Genomic DNA, 16,752 nt, shown 5'->3' on the forward strand with positions numbered 1-16,752 from the left:
TTTTTATTTCCATAAATGCGGTCACATGATACCATAGAAAAAAAAAAACAAAGTTACTAAAGCCCCTCCCACAATAGGCATGTACAGCCCCGCCCACCACCCCGGTGAACATCTCTCCTGGTCCCTCCGCGGCTCACCACATCTGGCCCCTACGTAAAGTGAGTGGCCCCGTACTGCTCCCCATTGGCCTCTCTTCTACCGGGGAGCACCAGAGAAGGCGGAACCAAGACCCCCCACCCCTAAATGGAACGATCCATGAGGAGAAGAAATGGCACCATCAACCCCCTTACATTTGGATGGTGAAGCACCCCTTAACCCCTGTGCTGCTGGAGAACAGTGATTGTAGAAGCACCAGATGCCTTTATAATAAATCTTTTTTTTTGCATATTTTCGACTCTTTGTAGGTAAAAGATGACGGTCTGTAAAAACGGGAGGCGGGCGGGCGTATTTACCACCTCTGAGTGTCCGTTACCGGCAAGGAAGGGTTAACTCTGCTGGAGGGCAGTCTAGTCCAGTGGCAGTGAAGGGGTTAACGTAGCCTAGAAATGACCTGGACAGCTGATAGGGCATTGGATGATGGGGGAAAAAATAATAATAATAAAAATGTTTTTTTTATAAGAGGCCGAAGAGTCAAAAAGATCAAAAGGAACAGGATCCGCAGGGGAGGGGTCAGCGGCTCTTCCCCCTTTCATGACACCTTGACACGCCCCCTACACAGTTCAGCCAATGAGAGGACGACGGTCCAGACTCTGTATGAGAGGAATCTAGAAGTAATGAGAGGTGCAATAAATAATTCTAACCTGTATATGGCGACATTTCTAACCCCCCTGCTGGTCAATGCTGGTAGTGCACTGCAGCACAGGTTTAACCCCTTATTCATACCTGTTCAATGCTCGGACCCCAGGCCTTTATTCATCTTTGGCAGTCATCCCTCTGACCGTTCCTTTCTGCCTCATCTGGGGGGGGGGAAAGAAATAAGAAGATTCATGAATTCCCGTAATAGATGTGGCCGGCCAGTGCTGGTAAGTCAAGGGGCTACGGGGCCCTCACCTCGTCAAGTTCTCTCTGTGTCTCGTCCTCCATTCGACGGATATCCTCCATGTTCAAGTCCACCCACCTGTCCAATGAGCAGAAGAGCTGGCGGTGAAAGTTTGTGAAGAGGCGTTTCTCTTGCTATGGAAAAAAATAAATAAATAAAATAAAAAAATTGTAATTAAATTTAAAAAAAAAATCGAAATACAATATAAAAAAATAAAAATGTAAATAAAAAAAATACATAAATAAAAATGAGAAGAATACCTAAATAGAAATAAAAACTTACAATACAATTAGAAAAATTGAAAAAATTCATAATAAAAATAGATAAAAATACCCAGGTTAAAATAAAAAATACAATAAAACATAATACAGTAAAAACTTTAAAATACAATAAAAATAAAAACTTAAATACAATCAATAAAAATGAAACACATAAATGATAAAGACAAATAGATAATTAAAGGGGTACTCCGGTAGAATATATATATTTTTTTATCAACTGGCTCCAGAAAGTTAAACAGATTTGTAAATGACTTCTATTAAAAAATCTTAATCCTTTCAGTACTTATGAGCTTCTGAAGTTAAGGTTGTTCTTTTCTGTCTAAGTCCTCTCTGATGACACCTGTCTCGGGAACCGCCCAGTTTAGAAGCAAAGAACAACCTTAACTTCAGAAGCTCATAAGTACTGAAAGGATTAAGATTTTTTAATAGAAGTAATCAACTGGTGCCAGAAAGTTAAACACATTTGTAAATTACTTCTATTAAAAAATCTTAATCCTTCCAGTACTTATCAGCTGCTGTATGCTCCACAGGAAGTTCTTTTCTTTTTGAATTTCTTTCCTATCTGACCACAGTGCTCTCTGCTGACACCTCTGTCCATGTCAGGAACTGTCCAGAGCAGGAGAGGTTTGCTATGAGGATTTGCTTCTGCTTTGGACAGTTCCTGACATGGACAGAGGTGTCAGCAGAGAGCACTGTGGTCAGATAGGAAAGAAATTCAAAAAGAAAAGAACTTCCTGTGGAGCATACAGCAGCTGATAAGTACTGGAAGGATTAAGATTTTTTTAACAGAAGTAGTTTACAAATGTGTTTAACTTTCTGGCACCAGTTGATTACTTCTATTAAAAAATCTTAATCCTTTCAGTACTTATGAGCTTCTGAAGTTAAGGTTGTTCTTTGCTTCTAAACTGGGCGGTTCCCGAGACACGTGTCATCAGAGAGCACTTAGACAGAAAAGAACAACCTAAACTTCAGAAGCTCATAAGTACTGAAAGGATTAAGATTTTTTAATAGAAGTAATTTACAAATCTGTTTAACTTTCTGGAGCCAGTTCATATATAAAAGTTTTCCCCCGGAATACCCCTTTAAGGCCGGGTGCTGCACACAGATTGCGGGGGTCCCAGTGGTGGGATCAGACATATTATCCCCGTATACTTTGGATAGGGGATAAGATGTCTAGGGGTGGAGTACCCCTTTAACTGGTGTACGGTTGAACCAGTTGTGGTATATAGGAAACACTACATCTCCCATAATGCAATGCAGCAGGAATTCTTTTTTCTTACCTTGTGGATGAATTTCTCCATTCTGCCCTGCAGCCCCCACCACCGGAACTTGACGGTGACCAGCTTGTAGGCACACATGTGGGGGCACGAGGGGTTGTTCTGCACTTCTTTCTGTAAGCAAACATGGAGGAGGCGCTGAGGATTCATAGGATATAGTTATAGGGGTGTCAGTCTGCACTGCCGTACTACAATTCTATATATGAACCAGGCAGCGCAGGATGAACACCACAGCTCTATAGTCTGAATAAAGAATCAATGTACAGCAGTGTTTCCCAAATGGGGGGCCTCCAGCTGTTGCAAAACTACAACTACCATCATGTCCGGACAGACGAAGTATCATGTGATACTATCTGCTTAGTCTGTTCTGTGTGATACTTTCCTCTAAGCTGTGTATCTAAGCCTTTCATATCTGATAGATTTGGATACAAAGCACAAGAGGTGCTATCAGATATGAAAGGCTTAGATACACAGCTTAGCAGCAGAAAGTATCACACAGAATAGGCTTAGATACACAGCTTAACTGAAAAAATCACATATGAAAGGCTTCACTAAGGCTTAGCGGATAGTATCACACATGATAGATTTAGATACACAGCACAAGAGGTGCTATCACGTGTGATACTATCCGCTAAGCCATAGCGAAGCCTATCATATGTGATTTTTTCAGTCAAGTTGTGTATCTAAGCCTTTTCTGGGTGATACTTTCCGTTAAGCTCTGTATCTAAGCCTATCATATTTGATAGCACCTCTTGTGCTGTGTATCTAAATCTATTAGATATGAAAGGCTTAGATACACAGCTTAGAGGAAAGTATCACTCAGAATAGGCTTAGATACACAGCTTAGAGGAAAGTATCACTCAGAATAGGCTTAGATACACAGCTTTGCGGAAAGTATCACACGTGATAGATTTAGATACACAGCACAAGAGGTGCTATCACGTGTGATACTATCCGCTAAGCCATTATAACGAAGCCTATTATATGTGATTCTTTCAGTCAAGCTGTGTATCTAAGCCTATTCTGTGTGATACTTTATATTAAGCTCTGTATCTAAGCCTATCATATTTGATAGAACCTCTTGTGCTGTGTATCTAAATCTATTAGATATGAAAGGCTTAGATACACAGCTTAGAGGAAAGTATCACCCAGAATAAGCTTAGATACACAGCTTAGAGGAAAGTATCACCCAGAAAAGGCTTAGATACACATCTTAGAGGAAATTATCACCCAGAAAAGGCTTAGATACACATCTTAGAGGAAATTATCACCCAGAAAAGGCTTAGATACACATCTTATAGGAAAGTATCACACAGAATAAGCTTGGATACACAGCTTTACTGAAAGTATCACATGATAGGCTTAGCAGATATATCACCCATGATAGATTTAGATACACAGCACAAGAGGTGCCATCACGTGTGATACTTTCTGATAAGCCATTATAGCTAAGCCTATCATATGTGATACTTTCAGTCAAGCTGTGTATCTAAGCCTATCATATGTGATACTGCCTTCTTAAATGTGTATATGAGCCTCTTGCGTGATACTGTGTACTGACCTATGTATCTAAGCCTATCCTATGGGATGCTGTCTCTTCAGCTGTGTATCTAAACCTATCGCGTTTCCCAACCAGGGTGCCCCCAGCTGTTGCAAAACTACAACTCCCAGCATGCCCGGACAGCCGAAGGCTGTCCGGGCATGCTGGGAGCTGTAGTTTTGCAACAGCTGGGGGCACCCTGGTTGGGAAACACTGATGTACAGTATAGGAGTTGCCCCATGACTGTCCGGGAATGCTGAGAGTTGTAGTTTTGCAACAGCTGGGGGCACCCTGGTTGGGAAACAATGAAGTACAGTATGGAGAGAGCAGAGCGCCCCCCCATGGGCACATATAGGTAATGGGAGGCCTGTACCATCCAGTCCTTATTTAAGGGTCCTCTCCCCGTCTTCTCCGACCTGAAGATGGCGGGATCTTCTTCTGGTTTATAGTCCTGTGAAGACACAACAAGCAGAGCCAGGTAAATGCGCAGTCCTGTGTCAGGCGGACACGTCGCCTCCTCCCGCCATCACACTCACGTCCTCGGAGATGTCGGAGCGGTCCGCGATGTCGATAGGGATGACCTCCACCTCCTTCCAGGTCTCAGCGTCCAGCCCGTGAACCTGCAGGAGACAATAGAGACGTGTGGGAATTATGGCACCAACATATACAGATGGGAGGTTCGGGGGGAGGGGGGGTAGATGTTTAGACTCACGTTTTCCAAATTTCCCAAATCAGGTTTATGCCAGGTCTCGATTTTGATGAAGAAGTCGTCTTTCATGTATTCGTTCTGGAAGAAAATGACAAAACATTTATAGTGATGAGGCTCCAAATCTGCAGGTCCTGCCATAGACCTCAATGCAACAGCGCCACCTACTGCCCGGCCACAGCAGCACACCGCACGCAATAAAGGAAGTGATGGGCGCTGGGCCTGGATAAGAATGGGGGCGTCCGTCACTGAGGAGTCGGGGCCCTAAGACAAGAAGAAGCGACCCCTTCCCCACCTGAGGGGCGACACTGACAGCCTACAATCCTCATGTACACTGATTTACTGACACAGATAATCGGCCCACCGACTGCCCGGCAGGTTTCTTCTTAGGGTAAGCGGCAGGGAGGGGCCTATTACTTCTGATTTACTGACAGGGATAGCAGAAAGGGGAGGAGCTTATGACTGCATCTGACCGATTGCCAGGGAGAGCAGACAGAGGGAGGAGGGGGAGATGTGTATCACTGACTGCCAGGGAGAGCAGAAGGAGGGAGGAGATGTGTATCACTGACTGCCAGGGAGAGCAGAAGGAGGGAGGAGGGGGAGATGTGTATCACTGACTGCCAGGGAGAGCAGGAGGAGGGAGGAGGGGAAGATGTGTATCACTGACTGCCAGGGAGAGCAGGAGGAGGGAGGAGGTGATAAGGAAAGAGAAGGAGCTCAGAGACACCCAGAGGCACAGACCGCACAACACACAACATATAGACCTGTATATACTCACAGTGACGACTGATCCAGAAGAGCAGAGCGAGGGAGAGAAGAGGGATGACAGGTTACATTATATCACTACACTACTATTACTACCGTACATTATATTATATCACTACTATTACTACCGTACATTATATTATATCACTACTATTACTACCGTACATTATATTATATCACTACTATTACTACCGTACATTATATCACATCACTACTATTACTACCGTACATTATATCACATCACTACTATTACTACCGTACATTATATTATATCACTACTATTACTACCGTACATTATATTATATCACTACACTACTATTACTACCGTACATTATATTATATCACTACACTACTATTACTACCGTACATTATATCACTACACTACTATTACTACCGTACATTATATCACTACCGTACATTATATTATATCACTACTATTACTACCGTACATTATATTATATCACTACACTACTATTACTACCGTACATTATATTATATCACTACACTACTATTACTACCGTACATTATATCACTACACTACTATTACTACCGTACATTATATTATATCACTACTATTACTACCGTACATTATATTATATCACTACTATTACTACCGTACATTATATTATATCACTACTATTACTACCGTACATTATATTATATCACTACACTACTATTACTACCGTACATTATATTATATCACTACACTACTATTACTACCGTACATTATATTATATCACTACTCTACTATTACTACCGTACATTATATTATATCACTACTATTACTACCGTACATTATATTATATCACTACTATTACTACCGTACATTATATCACTACACTACTATTACTACCGTACATTATATTATATCACTACTATTACTACCGTACATTATATCACTACACTACTATTACTACCGTACATTATATTATATCACTACTATTACTACTGTACATTATATTATATCACTACACTACTATTACTACCGTACATTATATCACTACACTACTATTACTACCGTACATTATATCACTACACTACTATTACTACCGTACATTATATCACTACACTACTATTACTACCGTACATTATATTATATCACTACACTACTATTACTACCGTACATTATATTATATCACTACACTACTATTACTACCGTACATTATATTATATCACTACACTACTATTACTACCGTACATTATATTATATCACTACTATTACTACCGTACATTATATTATATCACTACTATTACTACCGTACATTATATTATATCACTACTATTACTACCGTACATTATATTATATCACTACTATTACTACCGTACATTATATTATATCACTACTATTACTACCGTACATTATATTATATCACTACTATTACTACCGTACATTATATTATATCACTACTATTACTACCGTACATTATATTATATCACTACTATTACTACCGTACATTATATTATATCACTACTATTACTACCGTACATTATATTATATCACTACTATTACTACCGTACATTATATTATATCACTACACTACTATTACTACCGTACATTATATCACTACACTACTATTACTACCGTACATTATATTATGTCACTACTATTACTACCGTACATTATATTATATCACTACACTACTATTACTACCGTACATTATATTATATCACTACTATTACTACCGTACATTATATTATATCACTACTATTACTACCGTACATTATATTATATCACTACTATTACTACTGTACATTATATTATATCACTACTGTACATTATATTATATCACTACACTACTATTACTACCGTACATTATATTATATCACTACTATTACTACCGTACATTATATCACTACTATTACTACCGTACATTATATTATATCACTACTATTACTACCGTACATTATATCACTACACTACTATTACTACCGTACATTATATTATATCACTACACTACTATTACTACCGTACATTATATTATATCACTACACTACTATTACTACCGTACATTATATCACTACTATTACTACCGTACATTATATCACTACACTACTATTACTACCGTACATTATATCACTACACTACTATTACTACCGTACATTATATTATATCACTACACTACTATTACTACCGTACATTAGATTATATCACTACTATTACTACCGTACATTCTATTATATCACTACACTACTATTACTACCGTACATTCTATTATATCACTACACTACTATTACTACCGTACATTATATTATATCACTACTATTACTACCGTACATTATATTATATCACTACTATTACTACCGTACATTATATTATATCACTACTATTACTACCGTACATTAGATTATATCACTACTATTACTACCGTACATTATATTATATCACTACTATTACTACCGTACATTATATTATATCACTACTATTACTACCGTACATTATATTATGTCACTACTATTACTACCGTACATTCTATTATATCACTACTATTACTACCGTACATTATATTATGTCACTACTATTACTACCGTACATTATATTATATCACTACTATTACTACCGTACATTAGATTATATCACTACACTACTATTACTACCGTACATTCTATTATATCACTACACTACTATTACTACCGTACATTAGATTATATCACTACTATTACTACCGTACATTATATTACACTACAGTCATGGCCGTAAATGTTGGCTCCCCTGAAATTATTATAGAAAATGAAGTATTCCTCACAGGAAAGGATTGCAGTAACACAGGTTCTGCTATACACATGTTTATTCCCTTTGTGTGTATATATATATATATATATATATATATATATATATATATATATATATATAGATCTCCTCTCCTCTGTGTATATATATATATTTATATATATATATATATATATATATATATATATATTGCAGTAACACAGGTTTTGCTATACACATGTTTATTCCCTTTGTGTATATATATATATATATATAGATCTCCTCTCCTCTGTGTATATATATATATATATATATAGATCTCCTCTCCTCTGTATATATATATATATATAGATCTCCTCTCCTCTGTGTATATATATATATATATATTGCAGTAACACAGGTTTTGCTATACACATGTTTATTCCCTTTGTGTATATATATATAGATCTCCTCTCCTCTGTATATATATATAGATCTCCTCTCCTCTGTATATATATATAGATCTCCTCACCTCTGTATATATATATATATATATATAGATCTCCTCTCCTCTGTATATATATATATATATATATATAGATCTCCTCTCCTCTGTATATATATATATAGATCTCCTCTCCTCTGTATATATATATATATTGCAGTGACACAGGTTTTGCTATACACATGTTTATTCCCTTTGTGTGTATTGGAACTAAACCAAAAAAGGAGGAAAAAAAGCAAATTGGACCTAATGTCACCAAACTCCAAAAATGGTCTGGACAAAATTATTGGCCCCTTTCAAAATTGTGAATAAATAAGATTGTTTCCAGCCTGTGATGCTCCTTTATACTCACCTGGGGCAAGTAACAGGTGTGGGCAATATAAAAATCACACCTGAAAGCAGACAAAAAGGAGAGAAGTTCACTTAGTCTTTGCATTGTATGTCTGTGTGTGCCACACTAAGCATGGACAACAGAAAGAGGAGAAGAGAACTGTCTGAGGACTTGGGAACCAAAATTGTGGAAAAATATCAACAATCTCAAGGTTACAAGTCCATCTCCAGAGATCTAGATTTGTCTTTGTCCACAGTGCGCAACATTATCAAGACGTTTACAACCCCCGGCCCTGTAGATAATCTCCCCGGGCGTGGACGGAAGAGAAAAATTCATGAAAGGGGTCACCGCAGGATAGTCCGGATGGTGGATAAGCAGCCCCAAACAAGTTCCAAAGATATTCAAGCTGTCCTGCAGGCTCAGGGGCCATCAGTGTCAGCGTTAACTATCAGTCGACATTTAAATGAAATGAAACGCTATGGAGGAGACCCAGGAGGACCCCACTGTGGAGGAGACCCAGGAGGACCCCACTGTGGAGGAGACCCAGGAGGACCCCGCTATGGAGGAGACCCAGGAGGACCCCACTATGGAGGAGACCCAGGAGGACCCCACTATGGAGGAGACCCAGGAGGACCCCACTATGGAGGAGACCCAGGAGGACCCCACTATGGAGGAGACCCAGGAGGACCCCACTATGGAGGAGACCCAGGAGGACCCCACTGCTGACACAGAGACATAAAAAAGCAAGACTACATTTAACCAAAATAAACTTGAGTAACCAAAATCCTTCTGGGAAAACGTCTTGTGGACAGATGAGACCAAGATAGAGCTTTTTGGTAAAGCAAATCATTCTACTGTTTACCGAAAACGGAATGAGGCCTACAAAGAAAAGAACACAGTACCTACAGTGACATATGGGGGAGGTCAGTGATGTTTTGGGTTGTTTTGCTGCCTCTGGCACTGGGGGCCTTGAATGTGTATAAGACATCATGAAATCTCAGGATTACCAATGGATTTTGGGTCGCACTGTACAGCCCAGTGTCAGAAAGCTGGGTTTGTGTCCGAGATCTTGGGTCTTCCAGCAGAACAATGACCCCAAACATACGTCAAAAAGCCCCAGAAATGGATGACAACAAAGCGCTGGAGAGTTCTGAAGTGTCAGCAATGAGTCCAGATCTAAATCCCATTGATCACCTGTGGAGAGATCTTATAATTACTGTTGGGAAAAGGCGCCGTCCAATAAGAGACCTGGAGCAGTTTGTAAAGGAAGAGTGGTCCAACATTCCGGCTGAGAGGTGTAAGAAGCTTATTGATGCTTATAGGAAGAGTGGCCCAACATTCCGGCTGAGAGGTGTAAGAAGCTTATTGATGGTTATAGGAAGAGTGGTCCAACATTCCGGCTGAGAGGTGTAAGAAGCTTATTGATGGTTATAGGAAGACACTGATCTCAATTATTTTTTCCAAAGGGTGTGCGACCAAATATTAAGTTAAAGGGGTTCTCCGGTGCTTACACATCTTATCCCAGGGTGCCAATAATTTTGTCCAGACAATTTTTGGAGTTTGGTGACATTATGTCCAATTTGCTTTTTTTCCTCCTTTTTGGGGTTAGTTCCAATACACACAAAGGGAATAAACATGTGTATAGCAAAACCTGTGTTACTGCAATATATATATATATATACAGAGGAGAGGAGATCTATATATATATATACAGAGGAGAGGAGATCTATATATATATATACACACAAAGGGAATAAACATGTGTATAGCAAAACCTGTGTTACTGCAATATATATATATATATACAGAGGAGAGGAGATCTATATATATATACACAGAGGAGAGGAGATCTATATATATATACACAAAGGGAATAAACCTGTGTATAGCAAAACCTGTGTTACTGCAATCCTTTCCTGTGAGGAATACTTCCTTTTATAGAAACATTTCCGGGGGGACAACATTTACGGCCATGACTGTAGGTGGCAGTAGAAAGATTGTTTTCTATCTTATAGTAGAGAGCTGGTTTACATATATATTAGATTATCTCATTACATTATATATTATATTAGGTTATAATATGACATTATTACAGTGTATAATATTATCTCATCACAGAGTATTATACCATATTACTAGAGATGAGCGAACTTACAGTAAATTCGATTCGTCACGAACTTCTCGGCTCGGCAGTTGATGACTTTTCCTGCATAAATTAGTTCAGCTTTCCGGTGCTCCCGTGGGCTGGAAAAGGTGGATACAATCCTAGGAGACTCTTTCCTAGGACTGTATCCACCTTTTCCAGCCCATGGGAGCACCTGAAGGCTGAACTAATTTATGCAGGAAAAGTCATCAACTGCCGAGCCGAGAAGTTCGTGACGAATCGAATTTACTGTAAGTTCGCTCATCTCTACATATTACAATATATTATGTTATTATTACAGTATATTATATAACACCACCCTATATTATATTCCTACATTCTATTATTAGGTTATATAAGGACATTATCACAATATTAGACACTCACTGGTGCGGCAGTACGGATACGCGTTCCAGGCCTTCTCATGAAACACCAGCGATCCCTCTGGGGCCAACATCTTCACAAAGCTGGGGACCTTACTGCGGGATGGGGCAAAAAAACAACAACACATATATATATATATATATATATATATATTATATACACACACACACGCATGGCTATTCACATCAACATGAAGCCTCAGCAGCGTCATCATCGCCGCCGCGCCGGTCTGACGTACAGACAGCAGAAACACCGTATAAGAGACGGCGCTTTGACTCCAAGGGTGGGTTCACACCACGAATTTTCTATACAGTTTTTGGGTACTTTTTTTTTTAAACGTATTCTAAAAAAATGGACCTAACCGTACTCGACAGTATGCCTTAAAAATCAACCGTATACGGTTTAAAACAGGAAACAGTTACCGGTTGTATACGGTTTTCATATTGAAAAAAATTGTTGTTTTCTTTAAAATTTCAATAAAGTTTCAGTTGTTCTATTGAAATTTCAAGGGAAGTAGAAGAGGGTTAGCAAACTAGGTTAACCCCTTAAGGACTCAGCCCATTTTGGCCTTAAAGGGGTAGTCCAGTGGTGAAAAACTTATCCCCTATCCTAAGGATAGGGGATAAGTTTGAGATCGCGGGGGGTCCGACCGCTGGGGCCCCCTGCGATCTCTCTGTAGGGGGCCCCGGCTCTCCGCCGAGATAGCGGGTGTCGACCCCCGCACGAGGCAGCGGCCGACACGCCCCCTCAATACATCTCTATGGCAGAGCCGGAGATTGCCGAAGGCAGCGCTTCGGCTCTGCCATAGAGTTGTATTGAGGGGGCGTGTCGGCCGCCGCTTCGTGCGGAGGTCGACACGCCCCCCTTCCCGCGGGCTGTCGGAGCTCCGTACAGGAGATCGCGGGGGGCCCCAGGGGTCGGACCCCCCGCGATCTGCAACTTATCCCCTATCCTTAAGATAGGGGATAAGTTGTAAACCACTGAATCACCACTGGACTACTCCTTTAAGGACTCAGACAATTTAATTTTTACGTTTTCATTTTTTCCTCCTCGCCTTCTAAAAATCATAACTCTTTTATATTTTCATCCACAGACTAGTATGACGGCTTGTTTTTTGCGCGACCAGTTGTCCTTTGTAATGACATAACTCATTATATCATAAAATGTGTGGCGCAACCCAAAAAAATACTATTTGTGTGGGGAAATTAAAAAGAAAAACGCAATTTTGCTAATTTTGGAAGGTTTCGTTTTCACCCCGTACAATTTATAGTAAAAATGACATGTGTTCTTTATTCTGAGGGTCAATACGATTAAAATGATACCCATTATTACTTACCGTATTTATCGGCGTATAACACGCACTTTTTAGGCAAAAATTTTTACCCTAAAGTCTATGTGCGTGTTATAAGCCGATACACCCCCAAGAAAGGCAGGGGGAGAGAGGCCGTCGCTGCCCGCTTCTCTCCCCTGCCTTTCCTGGGGTCTAGAGCGCTGCTGCCGGCCCTTCTCACCCCGATAGCCAGGGGGAGAGAAGCGGCGCCGACAGCCAGGGGGAGAGAAGGGGCAGCGGCACCCATTGTCGGTGCCGCTGCCCCGTTGCCTCCCCCCATCCCCGGTGGCATAATTACCTGGGTCGGGTCCGCGCTGCTGCAGGCCTCCGGCGTGCGTCCCCGGCGTCGTTGCTATGCGCTGCACCGATAGTCAGGGGGACAGAACGGGCAGCGGCGCCGATAGCCAGGGGGAGAGAAGGTCCGGCAGCAGGGCTCTAGACCCCAGAAAAGGCAGGGGGAGAGAAGCGGGCAGCGACGGGCTCTCTCCCCCTGCCTTTCCTGGGGGTGTATCGGGGTATACACGCGCACACACGCACCCTCATTTTACCATGGATATTTGGGTAAAAAACTTTTTTTTACCCAAATATCCTTGGTAAAATGAGGGTGCCTGTTATAGGCCGGTGCGTGGTATACCCCGATAAATACGGTACTTTTCTATTATTGTTGTGCTTAAAAAAAATCACAAACTTTTTAACCAAATTAGTACGTTTATAATCCCTTTATTTTGATGACCTCTAACTTTTTTATTTTTCCGTATAAGCGGCGGTATGGGGGCTCATTTTTTGGGCCATGATCTGTACTTTTTTTTGATACCACATTTGCATATAAAAAACTTTTAATACATTTTTTATAATTTTTTTTAAATAAAATGTATTAAAAAAGTAGCAATTTTGGACTTTTTTTTTTCGTTCACGCCGTTCACCGTACGGGATCATTAACATTTTATTTTAATAGTTCGGACATTTACGCACGCGGCGATACCAAATATGTCTATAAAATTTATTTTTTACGCTTTTTGGGGGTAAAATAGGAAAAAACGGACGTTTAACTTTTATTATTTTTCACTTTTTTTTTTTTACTTTTACATTTTTTTTTTTTTTTACACTTGAATAGTCCCCATAGGGGACTATTCATAGCAATACCATGATTGCTAATACTGATCTGTTCTATGTATAGGACATAGAACAGATCAGTATTATCGGTCATCTCCTGCTCTGGTCTGCTCGATCACAGACCAGAGCAGGAGACGCCGGGAGCCGGACAGAGGAAGGAGAGGGGACCTCCGTCCGGCGTTCTGAATGATCGGATCCCCGCAGCAGCGCTGCGGGTGATCCACTCATTTATTGAAATCGCGCACTGCCGCAGATGCCGGGATCTGTATTGATCCCGGCACCTGAGGGGTTAATGGCGGAGGCCCACGAGATCGCGGGCGTCGGCCATTGCCGGCGGGTCCCTGGCTGCGATCAGCAGCCGGGAACAGCCGCGCATGACACGGGCATCGCTCCGATGCCCGCGGTTATGCACAGGACGTAAATGTACGTCCTGGTGCGTTAAGTACCACCGCACCAGGACGTACATTTACGTCCCGAGTCCTTAAGGGGTTAAAAACCATAAAAGACAAACCCGGACAGAACCGCAATAACATACGGTTCTCATAGAGTCCTGTTAAAATTACCGTATAGGGTTAAAATGCGGTTTTTCAACAGGACCAAAAACCGTGGAAGACCACTTTTTTTTTTTTTTTTTTACCTCGGGAAAAAAATAAAAAGTTAAAAACCGTATGGTTTGAAAACCTGATAGAACCGTATGAATTATGGCAAATACGGTTTTGAACGGAAAGTCTATGGCCACGGTTTTCTGTACGGTTGCATACAATTTTTTTTTTTTTTTTTTTTAAACGTATTGCGGAACCGTAGAGAAAAATTGGGGTGTGAACCCCCCCCCCCCCTAAATAACGTGTGTGCTTCAGATCCTCACCACTGACAGGATCTCTGCGTACTGCTCACAGCTGAGGGTTTGTTACAATGGTATCCAAGCTAGACAATGCCCTGTGAGCCAAACACCAGCAGCACCAAGCTTTTACGGATTGATACAGTCTTATCAGTCTAGAGCAGTGTTTCCCAACCAGGGTGCCTCCAGCTGTTGCAAAACTACAACTCCCAGCAGGCCCGGACAGCCTTCGGCTGTCCGGGCCTGCTGGGAGTTGTAGTTTTGCAAGAGCTGGAGGCACACTGGTTGGAGAACACTGAGCTAGAGAGTCATCGATTGGGCAATAGGATACACCAAATGCTATGAGTGCCTGCTGGGAGTTGTAGTTTTGCAAGAGCTGGAGGCACACTGGTTGGAGAACACTGAGCTAGAGAGTCATCGATTGGGCAATAGGATACACCAAAGGCTATGAGTGCCTGCTGGGAATTGTAGTTTTGTAAAAGCTAGAGCAGTGTTTGTCAACCAGTGCACCTCCAGCTGTTGCAAAACTACAACTCCCAGCATGCCTGGGCAGCCAAGCAGACTGCTATCCATCACCGCTCTCCCCTGCCTCTGCTTAACCACAGATGGCGCCAAATAACCCCCCCTCCCCAACCAATAGTATGGGGCGGGTGTGAGCGTCTCAGCCAATCACAGTGGCTTTGCTGACTCAGCATTTACCATCAGCTGCTTGGACACTGCTCGGACGCTATTGTAACAAACCTTCAGCTGCACAGCTCTGTAACGTTTCCGCTCAGTGACGCCAGAGCAGAGATCTTAAAGATGGCGACCAAGTGGAACACAAAGTCTATTACAAAGTTTCTGAAGACAGGACGCCGCCCCTTTATGGTGCCCCCCAATGGAGGCTGTCATGCTGGGAGTTGTAGTTCACCAGGATGGGGATGAGTGAGATGATGGCGCCCCACACTGGAGGCTGTCATGCTGGGAGTTGTAGTTCACCAGGGTGGGGATGATGGGGCCCCCCCACTAGAGGCTGTCATGCTGGGAGTTGTAGTTCATCAGGATGGGGATGAGTGGGAGATGATGGCGCCCCCCCCCCCCCCCCCCCCCCACTGGAGGCTGTCATTCTGGGAGTTGTAGTTCCCTAGGATGGGGATGAGATGATGGCGCCCCCCACTAGAGGCTGTCATGCTGGGAGTTGTAGTTCACCAGGATGGGGATGAGTGAGATGATGGCGCCCCACACTGGAGGCTGTCATGCTGGGAGTTGTAGTTCCCCAGGATGGGGATGAGATGATGGCGCCCCCCACTAGAAGCTGTCATGCTGGGAGTTGTAGTTCCCCAGGATGGGGATGAGATGATGGCGCCCCCCACTGGAGGCTGTCATGCTGGGAGTTGTAGTTCCCTAGGATGGGGATGAGATGATGGCGCCCCCCACTAGAGGCTGTCATGCTGGGAGTTGTAGTTCCCCAGGATGGGGATGAGATGATGGCGCCCCCCACTGGAGGCTGTCATGCTGGGAGTTGTAGTTCCCCAGGATGGGGATGAGATGATGGCGCCCCCCCCACTAGAGGCTGTCATGCTGGGAGTTGTAGTTCCCCAGGATGGGGATGAGATGATGGCGCCCCCCTCACCTCTGCAGGTGGTAGATCTTGTGTGTGTACTGCCCCTTCTCTCCGTCCCGCTCGTACGGCTCGTTCTTCAGGACTTCGATCCCTTCTCCTCCCCCGGTGTTGTCCTTACTGGCCTCCGCCACCGAGAAGAGCTGCCCCACCTGGTACTGGAGGGAGAAAACACGAAGCGCACGTTACCGGACGCGGTGGGCGGAGCTACACC

General features: G+C 42.2%; 1 protein-coding gene across 1 annotated transcript; it reads right to left on the reverse strand.

The window, feature by feature from the left end:
- Positions 1 to 23: 23 nt before the first annotated feature.
- On the reverse strand, positions 24 to 16,720 carry LOC130285347 (phosphatidylinositol transfer protein beta isoform-like; the record flags this gene model as incomplete). The annotated part of the gene is made up of 10 exons (XM_056536706.1): positions 24 to 764; positions 883 to 956; positions 1,051 to 1,173; positions 2,601 to 2,711; positions 4,511 to 4,588; positions 4,674 to 4,757; positions 4,850 to 4,924; positions 5,622 to 5,629; positions 11,661 to 11,752; positions 16,551 to 16,720. Coding segments are annotated over 9 exons (789 nt in total), but the record flags the coding sequence as incomplete, so codon positions are not given.
- Between the last annotated feature and the right edge of the window lie 32 nt (positions 16,721 to 16,752).

This window comes from Hyla sarda, chromosome 8 (assembly GCF_029499605.1).
Source record: "Hyla sarda isolate aHylSar1 chromosome 8, aHylSar1.hap1, whole genome shotgun sequence".
Lineage (NCBI taxonomy): Eukaryota > Metazoa > Chordata > Amphibia > Anura > Hylidae > Hyla > Hyla sarda.